General features: G+C 42.3%; 1 protein-coding gene across 1 annotated transcript in view; it reads right to left on the bottom strand.

Moving 5' to 3' along the window:
• Positions 1-13,460, bottom strand: part of TTC39C (tetratricopeptide repeat domain 39C) — a 56,923-nt gene extending 43,463 nt beyond the window's left edge. Inside the window, exon 1 of the mRNA XM_077352591.1 lies at positions 13,119-13,460. Coding sequence (XP_077208706.1) covers positions 13,119-13,255 — 137 coding nt within the window. The 5' untranslated portion in view covers positions 13,256-13,460. The remainder of the gene's footprint in view (positions 1-13,118) is intronic.
• Positions 13,461-20,371: the final 6,911 nt, after the last annotated feature.

Here is a 20,371-nt window from a genome sequence, read left to right on the forward strand (position 1 = left end):
GATCAGCCCATTCTCCACTGCAGGGGTAGTCAAACTGCAGCCGCAGTCTGACTACCCCTGCTCTACTGGGGCAAACTGCAGTTCCGTCAGCAGAGATACAATTTAACATTACCAGAAGACATGATTGAAGACATGACTATTGTTACCTGCACTGAGCCTCCAAGGAAGGGTGGGCTATAAATAAAATTTATTATAAGCATTTGTTTGTTTGTTTATTACCCTCCCTTGCAACTCAGACAGGGAACGAGCAACAGTAAACATTTTCCAACGGTTAACATCACACCCGCAACCTGAAAGTAAATCAGAAAGCTAGGTTGTAATATATTAAGCTATAAGAAGCAGCCAGGAGAAGGCATTGAAATTGTGAAGAAAAGAATATCAGGAATTGAAAGCAGGCAAGGAAAACAAACAGAAGAGCTTTTAAAAGTTATTCACATTGATGAAGGAGAGTCCTTCAGTAGCTACAACCAATGTTAATTGGAGTCAGAGATTCCCAACCTTTGAATACCAAGGCTAACAGGCAACTTTAAGAGAAAGTCTTGCCATCTACACACTACTTGCTGTTCCTATATTGGCTGGACCATCAGTTACTGCAGGAGTCCCTAATGGGGTGCCTGTCAACACCTTTCCTGATACTCATCAAGTGTGTGTGTGTGTTTTTTTTTAAAGTGAGTAGGGCCAGGTAGGGCTTCTGCCCAGCAAAGCTTCTGACTGGCCATTGGAGATTTGCTTGGCAGTGCAGATTTTTTTAAACCATTGCTTTGGCCGCAGCTGCTGACACAGCACAAGGCTCTTCATTGTGCGACAAAAGGTAAGCGACAGCAGGGGTAGTCAACCTGTGGTCCTCCAGATGTCCATAGATTACAATTCCCATGAGCCCTTGCCAGCATTTGCTGACAAGAGCTCATGGGAATTGTAGTTCATGAACATCTGGAGGACCACAGGTTGACTACGCCTAACCTATGGCAGCTCTTTTCTGACTGGCTGCACCCACCAAGCTATATCAGAATTCCAAAGGTGCCCCTAGGCTTAGAAAGGTTGAGGAACCTGAATTACTGGATTCAATTCAAGGTTACCATTATCATGTATTATCACCCAATAGCTGGTATCTATTGTGATTCTTCTTATTTCAAAAGTGATTAGACCGATTTTAAATTAAGATCTTAAAAGACAGCATTGAGTGATTTTTGGCTGGGACACAAGATTTTCACTTGACACCAGGAATAAACAAACCTCTCTTTTCAGTCCGAAAGCTAATTACTTGTCAGAAACTCATTATCAGAGAGAATAATAATCTCAATGCAGCCTTGTGTTCTAGTGATTAATACACAGCTTTGAGAAGAAGCTGCTTTATATCAAACTAGCTTCAAAGCCCATTCCTAAGAACGGGCCCTGAAAGGGTCCCCTCCCCTGGCCAGGCAGCTTAAGGTGGCTTTGGGCTGCAGCTAACAGCCAAATCAAGTGGGGCAGGCGGGAGCTGGGCAGCTCGTTAGCAGGGCCAAGACAGAGCAGGCAGTCAGCAGGCCAGGAGGCCCTCTTCAGCAGGCCTAGCCTAGCAGGCCAAGAGGCCCTCGTTAGCAAGCCCTCCACCACGAGCCTTTTCCCAGGGCCCTCTCCTCTGCTGCTGGCTCCAGGCACTGAGGCGTCTGAGAGCAAAGAGACTAGAATCCAGGGATGGAGGGTGGGAGCTGCAGGGGCAGGGCCAATCAGGGCAAAGCTAGCTGCACCCCGATTGGCCCTATTCTAACTTAGATAGCCAGACACTTCCCACCCCCTAGACTGTTTCAGAAATATATAGAGGAACAACAATGGATAAGGATGAAACCAATGACCGATTACTGCAGAAGCTTTCAATGTTCTGCAGGGCCTGCAAAATGGAGCTCTTCTGCCAGGTCTATGGTTGAGGCCAGCATGGTAAGGAAGATCTGATGCCCCTCCCCCCACATTGTTAAGAGCATAGCACTCACTAGGTGATCTGCGCTCCCTCCTCCTACTCCCACTCCTGTATTAGTTTTCCTTTTGACAGGTTAGTGGGGCGCAGTCTGCCATGGTCTTTTAAATATTTTTAGGAGTCTACTGTATATGGAGATATGTCAGTTATGGTTTTAATGGGGTTTTTAATACAGGCAAACTGTAACCTGCCACGAGCCAATAATGAGAGTGGTGGGCAATAAGTTAAATAAATACTATCAGTCCTGTTAGGTGTACACATCTCATATCCAAATTCTCCACTGTTTCAGGCACTAGTACAATATTCAAGAGTCTTCATGCATACGGTTTTTTCTACTATTCCTGTGATGGAATGTACCTGGTGATATGCACCAGACTTACTCATAAGAACTGTTGTTCCATGATCTGCAATCTAGAAAAGCTACTTGTACCTCACTTAAAATACATATATATTTCCTCTTGGTAGGCTGTAGTTCTCTCTCATCATAATACATTTCCAAAGAGAACTGGTTAAATAATTCCTCTTTACATCTTTCCCACAAGGTGGTGTAACACAGGCCAGCTGAAGAGTTGTCGCAACAACAAACTACAATAAAACCTGCAATATTGGTAATATTTAAGTCATATTACCAATGTTTAAGTAATTACCAACATTGGTAATATTTTAGCTCCTAAGAAGATTGCAACTCTCTTTATACCAGCTTGGCTGATCTTCAAAATCAGTGCTATATCATATGCAATTTTGGTTTACAACTGATACCCAGAGGATCAGCCAAACACCCAGAAGAGTACAACCACTAATAAAAAGAGAGCTAGTAACTCTGCCTAGTATTTTGCCCAAAGCACATTAAGGTTACATTAAATCTTGAACAAAATTTGGCTTGTTCGCAAAACAAGACTTACCATTGGGCTTACATACTCCATCACTCCCACCATGGTATAGAATCCAAGTTTGTGTAGATTGGAAACAAACCTACATTTATTAAAGCTTCACAATTCAGATGTCAGAGGTAGTGATATCTTTCAAACCTTCAATCTCAACTCCAATGTGGGAAGAAAAGAGGGAGACCAGGACCCTGAGAATAAGGTTCATTCTCAGGATGAAGAAGACTTCATTTGTGATATTTGTAATTTGAATTTCATCTTTAGGATAACTTTCTTTTTCTTCCTTTTCAATGTAGGATAGGGAGGTCTGCTTGAGGGAATGATTTCTAGACCACCAATATTTTGTGGTTGTAGGGAGCTAAAAGCCCTAAGTATAATGGATTTTATGTGGGGATTTTATGGGAGGGTTATGTTGTAAGCCACTACAAGTCTTCGGAAAGCAGTGGGATATAAGCCTAATTAATAAAATAATAAACCATAGTCAGGTTCTTGCCTTCTTAAAGTAGGTTTTTTGAAAAGTCTAATTCCTAGATGACAATTTAGCTTTAACCCAAATTGCAGGCTTATCTTAAATGTATCTAATTCCCACCATAACCAGATCTGTGGATACTTAAATCCAGAATCTGGAACCATGAACAGACAAGAGAGATCTTTCTACAACCCTTAAAAATGTCCAAAGATTATAGGAATTTATGAAAAAAATCTGAAATCTCAATTAAAAATGTAATACTTGGTTGTTTTTTTGTAGCACTATAGATTTAAGAAAGTCTAGCCATCATTTTTTCCATGTCTAGGAAGATAAGTTTTTAAAAAATCCTACCTTTTCTACTCAAATACTAAATACTGTAGGAAATATTACTCTTCGTGGTACAGAAGCAGTATTAGGTAAAAAAGACTGTCACATGATTTTTAAGAACACATCAGGTAAGAATTTCTGTTTCTCTATTTACATGTATAACTTTTATGTAATCACAGCAAAACATTTAAATAGTTTGATATACAGATGACAATCCTGGGAATTTAATCACAAGATTTATACACATCTATTCAAAAGTCAAGCATAGTTAACATCGAAGAAGTGATTACTTGTTCAATATACCCCTGACCCATGAATAGACAGATGCACTAATTATCTTAAAATATTTAAGCGAGAACGCCTACAAACACCGTTATCTAGGGGGAAAGCTGCTCTAATGTTTAATTAGCGCTCATACGAATAATGATTTGGAACTTTATCTGAAGCTGAATCCTTATTACTCCTTATTATTCAGAGTATTTCAAAATTCACAGATAGCTGTTTCTATTAGTTTCCTTCCTATCAGTTTCCTTCCTATAGAGAAAAATTTTAATTTGAACAAATAATTGTTAGGAACCAATTATGTATAGCATACTACTATCAGACATAACTTTTAACTAATCTTACTCAACAGCTTTTTTTTCCTTTTGATGAATAATATTGCTGCAAAAGTCCCAGAGATAAGCTGCCTAAGAAAATGTTATGTCTTAAAGGAAACCTGTCTAACTGTAACCCATGAAGCAATAAAGCTTTATATTCAGATGCTCTTCCACATCTTCTGGGTCAAAGACAGGGGGTTATCAGACACCTCCCATATTGTGTGTCACATACAGCTTGGAAGCTGGAGAATCACAATCTTGACAGGCTGGTATGAAAGCTTGTATTCTGAAACAAGTTTATATCCCTTGGAATTTTGCCATAAAAAGACTGTGGCCTTTCAAGTTCCTTATAACCTGCAAAGTTTTAAGCAGTGTATTATTAGTTCTCTAATTTTGTAGTGCAGTCCAGTTCCATTGTTTGTAGTATGTATTTCACAGGATTGTATCAATTCATTCTGTAATCTGTTTTGAGCTCCAGTGAGAAAAGAAGAAGAAGTTTAATAGAAATAAAAACCTTACACAATAAAAAAACAAAAACACAGAGCAGCAAGCTCTGGTCTCATTTTTAGAATAAGAACAATATTAAAAATGTTTTCTGCATAGGAGATTACAAAGCCAAAACAGTTTGATTCTTTTCCTGCAGAATGCAATGTTTTGCTTCTTAGCTTGCCTAAAAATACAAATTTTGCATACCTACTCTGATTAGGACTTAAATTAGAATCTTTCCAATGTATGGAAAAGTCAATGAATATTTGGTAGAAGAATCCACCAATAAAAAAGGTAACCATCTCACAAAAGTTTAACTGTATGTCATGTGTCATTCCTCCACTTTACCTTTCCACATTTCCCTTGTCCATAATTTTTTTTCTAGCTTGATGACAGTAAGGGAATTGCCTGTGTAACCACAGTGGACTGTATAACAGTAGAAAGATTGACAGGAGAATACATCAGCCTACAAAGCTCATGATCTTTCAGAAGCTTTTTATATTGGGGATCACAATATTACTTTAAATCTCTTAGAACATTTGATTTGCGCACTGGGGCTAGCTCTTCTAGGCCTAATTATACACAACTTTTCATGTATCGTTGATTAGTTTTAATGTAAACCGCCCTGAGCCTTCGGGGAGGGCGGTATATAAATCTAAATAAATAAATAAACTGGTGGTCAATGGAATGTTAGCTTGTCTCTATGAAATATGGTGCACGAGGTTCCACATGTTCTGGTGCTACCTTGACAATGCTCAGCTCTACAGCTCATTAACTAAACATCTGGAAGATGGTATCTGTCTTGAACTAGTGACACAGATGAACAGTATAAGCATTTCAAAATAAATTAAAACTGCAAAGAGGGATGAATTCAGATTAAGGCTGGATTCCAAGTTAGATGGAAGTAAAGCTATTGGAGATCTGAGCCAAAGGGAATTAATTTTCCTGCAACAAATAGAAAAACTATACCCCCTGCCTGATCAAAGTTGTAGCGAGTAATAATTCTAAATATAACCCTGCTTTTTCATTAACAGGTGGTTGCTGTGGCCAGAAATAAATTTCACAGTTGCACAGGTTCCCCTTGTTTTTTGATAAGCTCACCATGCTACTACATGCATTTGCAATGTCTAATACTAGCTACTGTAGTATGTGCCACATAAATTAGCCCTGGAATGTGACTCAAATCTGCTGCCACTGTTAGCCTTCTGACAGATATGGAAATGTGATCATAGTAGAACTGTTGTATCAATTACACTGCTAACTTGTTTGCTTCTGAGTCCAATTCAGGATGCTTTCTATGAAGCCCTTCAAGCTGGAACTCCCATACAAGTGGCCTCCTATCCCAACATTAGCCCTCACAGAAACTACAAGGATCAAACCGGGCCTAGCTTCCTGTGCCTTCTCTATCCCATCTAGATCTAGGAATGGGGCCTCTACAATTGTGGCTCCCAACTATAGAAATATTCCAGCAGATGACAGGAGATTTTTTTTACCAGTTTTCATTACAGCCGTAAAAGCTTATCATTTGGGCACATTTTAGTTTAGTCTGCCTAACAAACTCTGTCTGTGCTCTATATTGATCGTTTTGTATTATTTTTAATATGAAAATATTCTGTTACATTATTTTAATTTGAACTTTTTTGAGAATTTTAGAAAAATACTGAAGCCTTGGAGAAATTAAGCAATGGGACATGTTTATTTTACTGGAGTTATACACACTCACTCCCATGGCAACCATGTAATTCATACTTCTCCTCACTCACAACATGCTTTGTTGCATATGAAAAATACTGGCTTCCCTGTCTAAAACCCTAACACCACCCTACTAACTAAACCCTCCAATAATCTGATCGGCCCTCTCAGAAATGTTTAATTCTGGAAAGAGACAGCAACTTTTAAATGTTTTTAAATTCTAAATATAAATTATATTTTGACCTAATATGCAAATTATAGTATGACTAGTAATATAGCCCGCTGTATGAGGAATACAGCGGGCGCTAGGAACTAACCTTTGTGCGTGTCCCCGGTGGCGGTCCTCTGGGGCGGTGACTCTTTGAGGGGGCGGCCTGACGCGGCCGAGTCAGGCCGCTGGGCAGGGAGCCCCCGCGCGCGGCTCGCAGTTGCTGGGGCTGGGAATCAGAGGGACCAATCGGCAGGCACTTTGCACCTGCCGATTGGTCCCCCTGATTGTCTGTCCAGAGGAAGGGTCCAATCCGGACCCTTCCTCATCACGGACACATCCCACCCCAGAACCCCTTAGCGAATTATTTAGTCCGCGGTGCCCGCAGCGCCACAGGCGGTGTTTAGATTAATGTATATGTATTTTAGCATTGTAATCTACCCTGAGATGCTAAGGGAAGGGCAGAATAAAAATGCAATTATAAATAAAATACTTATGTTCACCAACTATCTCAAGATCCCCACCTTGTCACATATTCAACTTAAAATAAGGCGTTCTTCTCCAGTACAGAGAGCAGGCCAACTAATTCCTAGGATATATGCTTGGCTCACAAAAATGGTACCTCCCAAAGAGCAGTTGAGACCCTTTTCTGTTCCTCTCTCTCTATTTTCACACACCGTTTCTCAGTGATAGATTCATCCTCAAGTATTCTGGCAGAGGCCCTCCATCGCCATATCAGTAGCCCCCATACTGGACATTTATATATTGGGGATGTATAGGCTTCACTGAACAACTTTCATAGCACAGAGAAATGGAAAGAGTTTTTCAGTGGGCTGGTTTGCAAGTGTGCATGTGCACCCTACTCCAATATTTTATTTAAAATATTTCCATGTCTGCTTTTCTCCTGACAAAATCAGGACCTAAGATCAGTAGTCCCTTGACCACTTGGCTCAGGGGGAACTATTAAAAGTAATGCTGATCATGTGCACTTTCAGTTCTCAAAGATTCTCTTTGGAATTCACTGAAAGTGCACATGATCAGCATTACTTTTTGTCCACAGGAGCAAGTTCACATTTTGCACATCCCTAGACTAGAAAGATGAACTCAGAAACACAGTGAGGCCTAAAATTATGATCCTAAGAATCACTGAAATAACTCATTTCCCCAGTGGAATATATTTATGATCAGGTTTTAGAACATACATCCGATACTTATTTTGATAAGCAAAGCAAAGAAAAATATGTTATCTTGCATGGGGGGGGGGGGGAGAACAAGTCAACTCAGCAGATAATGTGTTCTACTGAACTGAAAGAAGAACTTAACAGAGGATGGCAGAACCCTTCCAGCCAATACTTGCAGAATCCAAGGAAGCATTCTCATTAACAAGAGATGCAGCATTTGTGTTTAACGCTTCTCTTTCCCGTAGAACAAAAGACAAGCTACACTGCTATGATCTTAGTCATACCATGGGAGGAGGTGGGGTGGGGAATAGAAGATAAATGAGTAAACTGATAAAGGGTTGTATGAAAGAGTGGAGAGAGAATAGAGAGGGGAAGGGGGATGGGGTCAGTGAAGTACAGATGACAGGGCAGTTTATGTAGGTGGCAAATGGTTTATCACAGGCCTGCTTTCAAAGGTGCGATATGGGAACAATGATGAGAGTTGTAAGGAGGGCAGCCACTGCCAAGGAGAAAAAGTGACTGAAAGCTTGCTTAGTGCAAGACAAGGTAGACATTATGCATTCCAAGAGATAACAGAGGCAATATGATAAGCCATGCACATAGTGAGAAAAAATAGTTTCAAAATAATGCTAATAATAGGTTAATGGTATGGAAGAAAAAAGAGGAACACCAAGACAGTCAACTTCAGTGTTTCAAATGACCAGTCCTCTGCAGAACTATCAAGGCCAGCAGTGTCTGTCTGATGATATCCCTGGCATGAGGAAAGCGCAAGCAAAAACAGTCCAGAAGACTGCGAAATACCTCCAGTGGGAAAGGAAACAGGGTCAGACTGGCAATTTAACTTACTGGAAATTTTTCAGGAGCAGGCAGAGTCAAACCGTAGCAGCTATGTGGCAGGAGTCACTCAGCTCAAGCAGTTGGTAACAGCACACAAAGCTGACATACAGGAGCTGAACTTGGTGACTGGCCAAGTCTGAGCCAAGTGTCTCCTGAGGTCCCAGCTTCTCATACCCAGAAGGTAAGTGAAGTGTAGTGGTTAGAGCAGGGGTAGTCAAACTGCGGCCCTCCAGATGTCCATTCCCATGAGCCCCTGCCAGCGTACCCCTGGGTTAGAGTGTCAGACACAGATCTGAGAAACCCCAAATTTCTTATCTCTTGTCACAGAAGCTTGAGTTAGTCAGACTCCCAGCCTAATCTATCTCAGAGTTGGCATGAGAATAAAATGGAGGCAAGATTAATGACGCAGACCACTTTGGGTTCCCAATGAGGAGAAAGGCAAGATATAAGCAAATAAAATGCCACAAAGGCCACTGAGCCTGGTTTGTTCCATCCTGGACTATTTTTAATTTCCACTCACAAAACAAGGCATAAGCCTGACTTGGAATGGAAATCCTAGGCACACTGCTCTGAACTTGGAGAACGGGCAGGGAGTGAAACACAATGGACTGGATCCAATCAGCTTTTCTGCCGGTGAAAAAGGGAAGAAGGTATCCCTTGAACACTAAACAAAACCTATTCTTGGGATCGTGGGGCCTGCATGGACAAAATGCATTTTAGATGGGAGCTGTAGTTAAGAGGGGCATCGACTGATATTTAGTGACTAGATCTAAGCCATAATAAATACCTCTTCAAATTATCAAATACTGGACTGATAATTAGTTATGCAAAGCCTAGGACACTCCAGAAGCCTATGAGACTGAAATACAGCTGGAATTCTGCAGAACTCTAGAAGGGGTTGGATCAAGAAGGCATGTTAGTGAATGGATTCCCAGGGACAAGTTTCAGGATAAGTATATGAACTAGACAGAGAAACTACTGGCGTCTCCTATAGTTTGCCCTTGCCATGAAGAAAGGGGAGAAGATCTTAAGTGAGATATAATAATTTTGTCTGGCTATAATAATTTTGTCTGGCAGTCCCATGAGGGAACATTCAGCTAATGGTGGTCCTTGTTTTTTTTAGACCCAGGTGCATCCTCACTAGCAGAAGGGAGAGGAAAAAAGAAGTAACTGATTCAGACAGGCATTAATAAACCTCTTTTTAAATATAGGGTGTAGTTTTGGAGCATCTTTGAACAAGTGCAGAATGTCTCCCTTTCACTACAAAACTACCACCAGCCACTTCTGAGAATAGAAGAGTTTCCAGGGCAGACAAGGAGATGCTGTGGTTCAAGGTCTGTGATGACCCTCTGCCCCAGGTTCAAGCCCTGGTATCTCCAGTTAAAAAGACGAGGCAATAGGTGTTACGAAAGAGCTCTATGTAATATCCTGGAGAGAGCCTCTGCCAGGATGAATAAACAATATTCATACTGATGGACTGATGGCCCAATTCATAGAATCATAGAGTTGGAAGGGGCCATACAGGCCATCTAGTCCAACCCCCTGCTCTACGCAGGATCAGCCCTAAGCATCCTAAAGCAGCATAACTCCAAACCAAACAAAATATATAGGAATTGTCCTTGGACCTAAAAGCATGATGAGCTGAGAGTCCATGTGATAATATGGAGCAGTGAAAATACTAAGAAAATACTATGAAGGATCACAATCACTGAGGAAGTTTGGGAAAACGGAATATTATTTACCCAGGAACCCGTTTTGGTTGTGATTTATTTCTGTTATGATTTATTTCTGTTATGCTTTTGAATGAATTACAAAAATTTTGAATTATTATAAAAAGAAGAAATAAAAAGATCAATTATTGATTTGGAATAGCCTGGACAATTCCTATATATTTTGTTTCGATTTGAGTTACCTAAAGAAATTGACGGTTCGTTTGGAGTTTATGGACATTTCCAGTTCAGCATAAGGCAGCTTCACATATGGTGTCATTACCAGGCACCCTTGACCTTCTTAACTATTATCACAAAAAGTTTAAACGTCAGGGAGTAGCTGCAGATGTAGCCCAGGCAGGTATTTATTTATAGGAAAGTCAGTGAACCAGGATGAAGGAACACAGAGTGGTGATAATAAAGCAGTATTTGTTGCAAAGAATAAGAGGCATTAAGAGAACATATAGTGGCAGCTGCAGGACTGGCAAGAGAAAGAGGAAAGAGCAGGCACATTAACAGCAAAGCATACCAGTATACGCTACAGTACAGCATTCCATACACACAAAACAGAATCTTGTTCTATGATGTTCAGATAGCAGGGCCCATTACATTGCTGCCCTTGGGAAGCAAGATTCTGCAAAGTTATCACAACCCTTTTTACTTAAAAGTATTATTCTAAATTTCTAAAAAAAATAAATAAAAAGTTTAACCATTGGTGAAAAAAAACCCGGAGCAGGACAAGGAGGCAATATGAAGAAAAGTTGGAAGAGTTACTTGAAAAATACAATATATCTTCCATGGACAGTGCCAGGAATACAGCAGAATGCAAAGCGGGGAAAGCACAAGACTGAAAAAGTAGCTAGAGTCATAGTGAACAAGGAAGCAGTTGTTGGGGGGAAGGGACAAGAAGAAGGAAGGGCAACGATGTGGCATAGGCTGAAAAACCTACACACGTCCAGTCCGTGGGGAGTTAGTGACTGTACGATGTAACTAGAGAGAATATTGCAGTCCTTTGTTCTCAATGTATATTCCTACCAGTATGACTGAATCACCCCCTAGGTGTATTTCATAAAAGAACAGGTGTTGCATAATCTCCATTCACTCCAATGGAACTTTTCACAAATCCCATACAAATATTTGCACAGTAATAGCTAGTACTACATTTGCAGTACATGACATCTTCCTAGGTGGAAAAGGAACTGCCTTTATTACCAGAACTCCAGAACCAGAGCTCAGGCTTGGATCCTCTGAAGTTATTAAGGGGCATGTTGAGGTGATCACGTCTGTATGTTGAGAGTGGCTGTCCACACACATGGAAGGAACAGAAGTAAGAATCAGGAGTATAGTATCAAATAAGCAGCTTTAATCACAGTCACTAATTAGTGACCCTTCAGCAAAAATAAGGCACATTTTTAAACAATTAGAATGGAGAAATTAATGGTTCAGTGAAGAGCCTCTTGTGGCACAGAGTGGTAAGGCACCGACATGCTGTCTGAAGCTGTCTGCCCATGAGGCTGGGAGTTTGATCCCAGCAGCCGGCTCAAGGTTGACTCAGCCTTCCATCCTTCCAAGGTCGGTAAAATGAGTACCCAGCTTGCTGGGGGGTAAACGGTAATGCTTGGGAAGGCACTGGCAAACCACCCCGTATTGAGTCTGCCATGAAAACGCTAGAGGGCGTCACCACAAGGGTCAGACATGACCCAGTGCTTGCACAGGGGATACCTTTACATGTTTTTTGAAGGAAGGGGAATCTAAAGATGCATTACTGACAGAATACAGAATGGAGATATGATAGTTATTTCAAATTATATTCCCCAGAGTTACAAAGATGTGATTGTGTGGAGATCAGAAATAAAACAGGCAGCAGGCATTCATTTAATTTGGAACCTCTATAAATGCTAGAGTTTAACAGCACAGAGCATTCCAAACACACACTAAATATTCCAGGAAGGATGGATGACAGCATGCATGCAAGACATGTGCCCCGGGGGGGGGGGGGGTTGGTTAACAACAACAAGGATACCAAAGGAAGAATGATGAATACATAAAACCAGGTGCTCAGCACCTCTAGAAGGAGCAGTAAAAGAGGGCTAATTAGGCAAATATGCAGTTAATACACACCAACTGCCCGGGGTTTACATTCCAGAAACAGATTTCCAGCCTTCAATTTATAGCTAACCAATCATGCCTTGGAAGCCCTCCATCCTACCCTCCAAGCTCCATGGCATTTGATCTCTGCTTATGCTACTCTGGAAAGTGCCATGCAAAATTCCCCCCACTATCCCAAAGTGTCTTCGGGCATCCGAGAAGCTAGCAGATCTATTATGACAACCTTCCAGCTGATAATTCACACCTCAGATTAAATGAGCTGTATCACGACCGGTGTTTTAGCCTTTGAGACGCTGCAAGGTTCTTTTTACATTCATTCTTCTCTGGCAGCAACACCATCATCCGAGCACTTTTTAGTACATAGATGGAAGATCAACGGGAAGGGAGGGGGGGCTTACTGCACACACTGTGAGCAAGGCACTCTGCACTTACTCAGTGGTGCCCATGCTGGTCAAAAGAAGCCCAGCGAGGGAGTCCTCAATGCCAGGGGTAGTCAACCTGTGGTCCTCCAGATGTCCACGGACTACAATTCCCATGAGCCCCTGCCAGCGAGCGCTGGCAGGGGCTCATGGGAATTGTAGTCCGTGGACATCTGGAGGACCACAGGTTGACTACCCCTGCTCAATGCCACCCAGCCCGCCGGGGAGCGCGGGAGCAGGAGGGTACCTGTATTTCCTGAAGAGCTGGTCAGACTCCCGGAAGCCGTTGTTGAGCAGCATGTTGATGCCGGCCAGCGCCAATTCCGAGTCCTCGATAGGCAGCGGCCGCTCTCCGAGGTCGCTGTCCTGCTCGGAGCCAGCCATAGCGGCGGGCAGGTGGGTCTCCCCGCGACCCCGCTCCCGACACGGCCCTCCGCCCACGCGCAGACAGCAGCAGCGATGGCAGGGAGGCCGAGGCGCGCGCCCGCCCGCCGTCCCTTGCGAGCTGCGTCCACCTTCCCCCGCCGCTCCCGCAGCCGCCGACGACGACTGTGAGTAGCGCAGCCGGCGAGGTGGACTCCGCAGCCCTTCAAGCAAGGGCTCGCCTCTCGCGCGCCTGCGCGGGACGGAGTGAGCGTGCGCAGTGCCGAGGCAGAAGCCTTTGCCCTGAACTCTGGGTACCTGTTTGGAGGGGCCGTTCTTGCTTTCCAGCGGAAAGATGCTGCTGAGCGGCCCCCATTGTAAGCGCTCGTCGGCTTCTCTAGCGAGGGGGAGAGAGAAGGCTGCTGCTGCAGCTGCTTTTTTGGAGGAGAGGAGAAATTATATAAGCATCACCAGAGACGGCGTTGTTAGCAGAGATTATGCGAGCGTTCTCTTGCATCAGATTGAGACTCTTATCTAGCGCAGTGATTTCCTCCCCTACTGGATGCTTCTTGGGTGGATGCAAGCGTGGCATGAAGGCGAGAGCCCTTTTTGGCCCCCTCCCCCGCAACTATTGTTCAGATACTAGCTGCTGAACAGCCATTTAGTTATCATCACGACTAATAACTGCTGTTAGCTCTACAGCCTGACGCTAATGCTTTCTGAGAAGCAAGCTCCACTGTTTGTAGTAGGGCTTACTAGCTGGCAAGCGGATCCATACGATCTAGTTCTAAAGAGGTGTGATAAACTGTTAATTTTATGTTTGATGAAAGCAGTTGCCAAGGCCTTGTACAAGGGGGGACGTTAACCACCCCAAAAAAAAAAGATTTAAAAGAAATAATACAAAAAGCTAGTCATTGAATAAATGAAAACCTATTAACAATGGTAAGATATAGAGAAATAATAGAAAAAGTTTGAAAATGCAAGAAAAAAGTGAGAGAACTAGTTTCATGAAGGTTCTGGAATGTCTCGTAACTCCTCCCCCTCCCTTTTTAAAAATTTGGGCATGAGTTGCAGTATATGTCTAAATATTAAATAACATTTCATGCTTTAAAATAAAGGGGGAAAACTCTGTGTGTCTTTTGATTTACTATATTTTGATTTGTCCTGGGAGGGAACAAATCATGATTACGCTGCCATGGCTATTTGTGTTGAGCTGGCAGCAATTGATCAAATGGCCCATTAATATAGATGGTTTCCTGAAGCATGGAATCTCATGAGGGTTGTAGTAAAAACTACAGAACCTCAGCTTCATAATATTTTATATTTAGGCTTCCACCTGTGTACCCGTTGGGGGGAAGTTGAAGCTATGTAACTATTACATTTTTCTGCCAACCTTTTTTCCAATGCAGTGGTTCTTGACTGTTAATCCACTGCCTCTTTCCAAGTTCGCAAATTATTTTATCGGAAGTCCCCACACCAATTTACTTACAGAAGAAAAATAGTTGCACAATTTTCCTTCAACAGAGTGCCAGCCCTGGATTGGGAAGCACTTGAGATTTGGAGGCTGGAGAGGGCAGGGTGTGGAGAGTGGAGAGGCCTTAGCAGAGTATAATGCCATGGAGCCCATCCTCCAAAACAGCCATTTTCTTCAGAGGAACTGATCTCTGTAGCTTGGAGAGCCACTGTACTACCAAGACATTTTCATATAACACTTGGAGGTTGTCAACCTTACCTCAACATAACATTTGCGTTATGAAATTAACTACATCTAAATAGAATGACATTGTAGTACTTAAGGAATGTGTATGTAACTAAGGCTTCTTGCTCGTCCTTAGAAATGCTAATTTATAAAACTGGAACAGCCACCCCAAAAAAAGAGCAGGCTTATATCGTGGCCAAAAGGGCAGTCTGAAGAAGGATTCAACCAAGAGACGACTGTAGGATGATCTACTATAGCAAACAGGTATACAAGTGGGAGAAAATTAAAATTGGGCAAAATGTAGCAAGGCACATTTCTTTTTTAAAGTATACATATATGCATATAATAAATAGGTCTCAGGTTTTATCCCTCATGTGGTGAACGTCATAAAACAATTCTCCTTTGCTTGTCGCCAGATGCCACTATATTAAGGTGACCAGATTTTAACATTGGTAAAGCGGGATACCATTGACCCGGGGGTTCTTGATTTAAAATGTGGTCTATATGGAGCAACAAAAAGTTTCATGGAATGCAAAAACAGTATTGTAATATATATTTTTTAATTTCAACGTAAGTACAATTTTTCCAGGTACCCCCAGATGTCCCTCCAAAAGTGGGACAATCTGGTCACCTTAGACCAGGGGTAGTCAAACTGCAGTCCATGGACTACAATTCCCAGGAGCCCCCTGCCAGCGAATGCAATTCTGGTGAATTGTAGTCCATGGGCATCTGGAGGGCCGCAGTTTGACTACCCCTGCCTTAGACTATATGCAAGGGAAACAGGATCCCGAAAATCTAAGTGCCTCCCAAAGCTATGAAGTCCCCCAACAACCATGTGAGTTAATTTAGATTTAGAGAGAGCAACAGACCCAAGGCCATCCAGTATGTTCCATGATTGAATGAGGATTGGAACCCAAGGGGCATCAGTGCTACTTGTATACTCTTAACCAGTATACCAGAGTTATACAGGGTTCAGATTTGTTTAAGGCATGCTGCCATCTTAAAAGTCCTTTCAATTAATGCCAGACTAGAGGGCAGATCCCCATGAGGGAGATGGAGCTACCACCACTATGAGACAGCAACCCTTGCTTCGTGCGAGGTAGGTGGGAGCCACTGCAAGTTAGCAGCCCTTGTTTTAGTCCTGCCTGTTCTCTCTCTTGCTGGGAAACAACACCTGTTTTAGGGTTTCCAGGTGCCCCCTGGCTACCAGCAGGGTAGGGTTACCAGTTCCAGGTTGGGGAAACTACTGGAGATTTGGTAGTGGAAGACAGGGACCTCAGTGGGGTACAATGCCATAGAGTCCACCTTCCAAAGCATCCATTTTCTCCAAGAGAACTGATATCTGTAGTAGAGATAAGCTGTAATTGGGGGAGGGGGTTTCCCCCAAGTCCTAACTGTAGCTTTGCAGCTCTATGTCTAATGAGTATGCACAAACAATCTAAGGAGGTGACAAGCTATGAATTATTTTATACTAAACCACTATTCAGATTATAACTGTTTCTAATTCTGGTCAGCTATACTTTTTAGAAGGCTAAAAGGTAACATGATTTTTGGAAATTAAATCAATAGTGGCTCTGTGGGGTGATTCATGGAGGGGTAAAGTTGCAGCTACCTTGGCCCACAGGACATAGTTGCAAGGAGAAATTAATCTGGGAGACACACAGCTGCCATGTAGTTCTCACTCAAACGTAGTGTGTGAATTGGCCTGAAACAACATAGAAATGGCCATGGTGGCCATTGATAATATTTGTGTACTGTCTGTGTCCATGGTGCTCCTGTGGAAACCCTGCTTTTAAATCTGTGGCACAATAGCAGTCCAGGTGTGCCAAATATATCTGAGGCTTTCTAGCACCATATTTCTACTACACCAAAACAAATGTACTTCAGATGCCACAAACCAAGCAATTGTATAGCTTCTGTATTACTGTCCTTTTCAACATTAATATAAACTGCATTTAATCTCTTCATTAGAGAACATCAAGAGATCAACAGTGCTGCAAATTGCAAACAATGTATGTTGCATAGTGATAAAGACTGTATACACTCTGGACATTGAATTGCTGCCCTTTATAACATGAACAGGCTAAAATATACTTGTGCTATATCAAATATCTGTTAGGTTAGGATGCTGTCTGGTGAATATTAAAGTATAGAGAATTATACTTTAAAGAAATGTATTACTGATGTTTACAAAAGCCGACACATTTGCAGATTTGTGGAGGCCATAGTACAAGAGGAGACCTTCTCCATCTCTGTTTTGTTTTTCATTTGAGAGAACATATATGCTGCCCTTCTGTTTTCTAAACACCCAAGGCAGATCCCAATTAAACATAAATGCAATAACAATTACATGAGTTACATATAATATAAATCATATGATCCAGCTAAAATCTCTGTGTGTGTATTGGGGGGGGGGGGGGATTGAAGCCTTCACTGACCTTTCCACCGTGATATTTATTCAAGTTTTTCTGGAAGACTGTAGAAATGATACCACTTTCTTAAATTTCCTTCCTCCTGCTAGATGTCTCCATAAAAGGGCAATGCGAGTCATGTACATAGGAGTAATAGAGGATGTGCTTAATTCCTGAAGCTTACCACAACCCCAAAGGGAAGGCTAGTTCTGTGGAGGGCTCAGCCGCAAACACGGTAACTGTGTGACTTCCTCCTTAACAGTCTTTTCTGTTGGCAAAAATCAACCATTAAGAATTTGGCCTTAGTGTATGGTGACCAGATTTTAACATTGGTAAAGCGGGACACCACTGGCAGGGGGGATTCTTGATTAAAAATTTGATCTATATGGAGCAACAAAAAGTTTCATAAAATGCAAAAATAGCATTGTAATATATATTTTTTAATTTCAACATAAGTACAATTTGCCAGGTGCCCCCAGAGGTCCCTCCAAAAGTGTGACAATCTGGTCACCTTATCTTAGTGTCAACTATTCCATGTCATCAGGACAATCCTAATAGACTAACAGTGTGATCTAAGCCAGGGATTCCCAACCAGGGGTCCAAGGACCCCCAGAAGTCTGCAGGAGCTTTGGGAGGGGGGTCTGTGGCCTTCCCCTCCTGCCATGATAGACTTGGCCACAAGCTAGGAAGCTAGCCACTTCCTTTGCTCCCCCTCTCTTCCGAATGTGAGCTCTCTCATGGTTTCTGGGCCTAGAAGGGGGCAGAGCCTATATTTTGGAAATCTTCTGGAGAAGTATGAATGAGTATTCTGTCACATAACTTCCAACCTTATTTTCTGTTCTCCACATTAGAGTTCAGCATGTCGTTTTGTTTGCTTATTACATTACATTATAGAAATAAGCGTTTCTGAGTAGAACTTTTGAATCACTGCAATAGTGCAGGAACAAATTGAAAGACACAGTAATAAGATAATGACTTAATGAAATCAAGGGTTACTAAAGTCTTTCAGGCTTAAGTCATATGTTCAGATTTAACTCATGCTGATGATCTTTGAAAATTACTACCATATGATAGCTGTGTTTAGGTATTCCCCATGAAGTGATCCTTTGTTTTCACATGAAAGAGGAGGGCATTTGAGACATCTGTCTCCTGAGCCCTGAAGGTAGGGAGTGGGTTGCTGTTTCCTATCTCTACTGGGGGGGATTGTCAGCCACCATCTTCTTGCTTCCTTGCAAATGCAGGGGTTCTAGAAAACTCCACAATCTTTCTTTCTGCTGGAAGGCTCTCTGTTTTTTTTTTTTCCTTCATTGCCTCAGCTGGTACCACTTTTGGGTCATGGGTCCTGCATCAGGATAGGCGCTTTGGTGTCCAAAGTGCACACCCGCGCCTCCCCCCCCCCCCGAGCTGCGGTGCTGGCTGCTTCGGACCTGAACAGCTGCTTCGGACGCCGAAGCGCCTAACTTTGGGACCGTAAAGATTAAGGTTGGCTGGCTGGCAGATCTCTCTCCTGTTCAGATTCACAGCTTGGTAAGATACCAAACATCTCAGAGCACCTTCCTCCCTTCAAATTAAATTTTAATACTGGACTTAATGATGAAGGTTCTTTTACTTGAAGTTCAGAAGGATGCTATAGACTCACCCTTTTTCAGGGGGTGCCAGGGACAGTGTGTGTGGGGGGGGGACTCAAATGCAACAAAATGACACTGGAAGAAGACTGACAAGTGAAAAAATGATGGGAGGATTTCACTTGTTGTCTCTTGGACATGGTGTACAGATTGGGATAGCCATCCTGAGGCAAAAAAAAAACAAAAAACAAAAAACGGGATAGTGCAACATAATGGCTGGGTCTCCTTGCAAAAACGTCCAGGTTTTCTGGTTAAATTGCCCATGGATATGTACCAAAACCATATTGATACATATACAACAACCAGTATTTTACACTGTTCATATAATACTTCAGAACATTGCCACTGGGTGTGGGCATGGCTAGTAGTAATAGAAGCGTAAGAAAAGGCTTTGTTCAGTAGCCACCCAAGCTTTTCTATCCAAAATTGAGAATCAGAGGTTCTGCACCGTGCATGACAAATGGTAATGAAGACCTTTTCTGGTGTTCCTGTTTTAACTTCATATTAGACATGCTAAATTTGCAGTTGGGATCCGGTGAACTGGAGCTAGCTAATTTGATGTCCTTCTGGTTACATTTGGAAGCATGTTTCTACATACTCCAGGTTATCATTAAGTTGTTGTCTGTCACTCCAAGTAGTGAATATTGCAGGGTCAAACTACAAGACTGAATTTCCTTTGAAAAAGAGAATGCTGGAGCAGTACAGCAATTTGTACTGCATGTTTGTTTACATAATAATATGGAGAACATCTTGAAGCCAGGCAAACTCCTAAATCAGGCAGCAGGGCCTCTTTTTCCACATTAGATCCCAAGGAGAATGTGTACTTCCAAGCCAACTTAGGACCAAACAAGATAATAAGGTGGGAGTGATCAGGATGTTTTTAAAAAATCAGTTATTAAGTGTGTGGAAGCTCAGTTTTTATTAGGATTGTACACTGGGTGAGGGTTAAGCTCACCTGAATGGCATTAGGACCATTTGCGTATTTGGAAAATGTACAGGTACAGATCGGTATACCTATTCATTTGTCCCCAAAGGTCAATATTTCAGGTCAGGGAAAACAGCAGGAAGGGCAACAGGACAGACTTAAGCCTCTCCCCCTCCTTCATGATCCTGGTCAGAATAAACAGTTCCGTAGGGCCTGCAAAATGGAGCTCTTCCACCAGGCTTTCAGTTAAGACCGGCGCAAGGGGCCTCCCTCAAATGTGGCCGCCTGTCGAACAGCTCTGGAATGACACCCCACACATCCCAACCTAAAGCTGCTGTCTCCCCCTCAGACCTGATCTATTACTCTGTGCACAAAGTCCCAAGTTTTGACTGCTGTTTGCCTGTTCTTATTTATTACACCCTCTGTTTATATTGTTAAACATTTGTACTAGTTCTGTTTGTTCATGTACATTGCCCT

The sequence above is a fragment of the Paroedura picta genome, chromosome 9 (genome assembly GCF_049243985.1).
Source record: "Paroedura picta isolate Pp20150507F chromosome 9, Ppicta_v3.0, whole genome shotgun sequence".
In the NCBI taxonomy this organism is placed as follows: Eukaryota; Metazoa; Chordata; class Lepidosauria; order Squamata; family Gekkonidae; genus Paroedura; species Paroedura picta.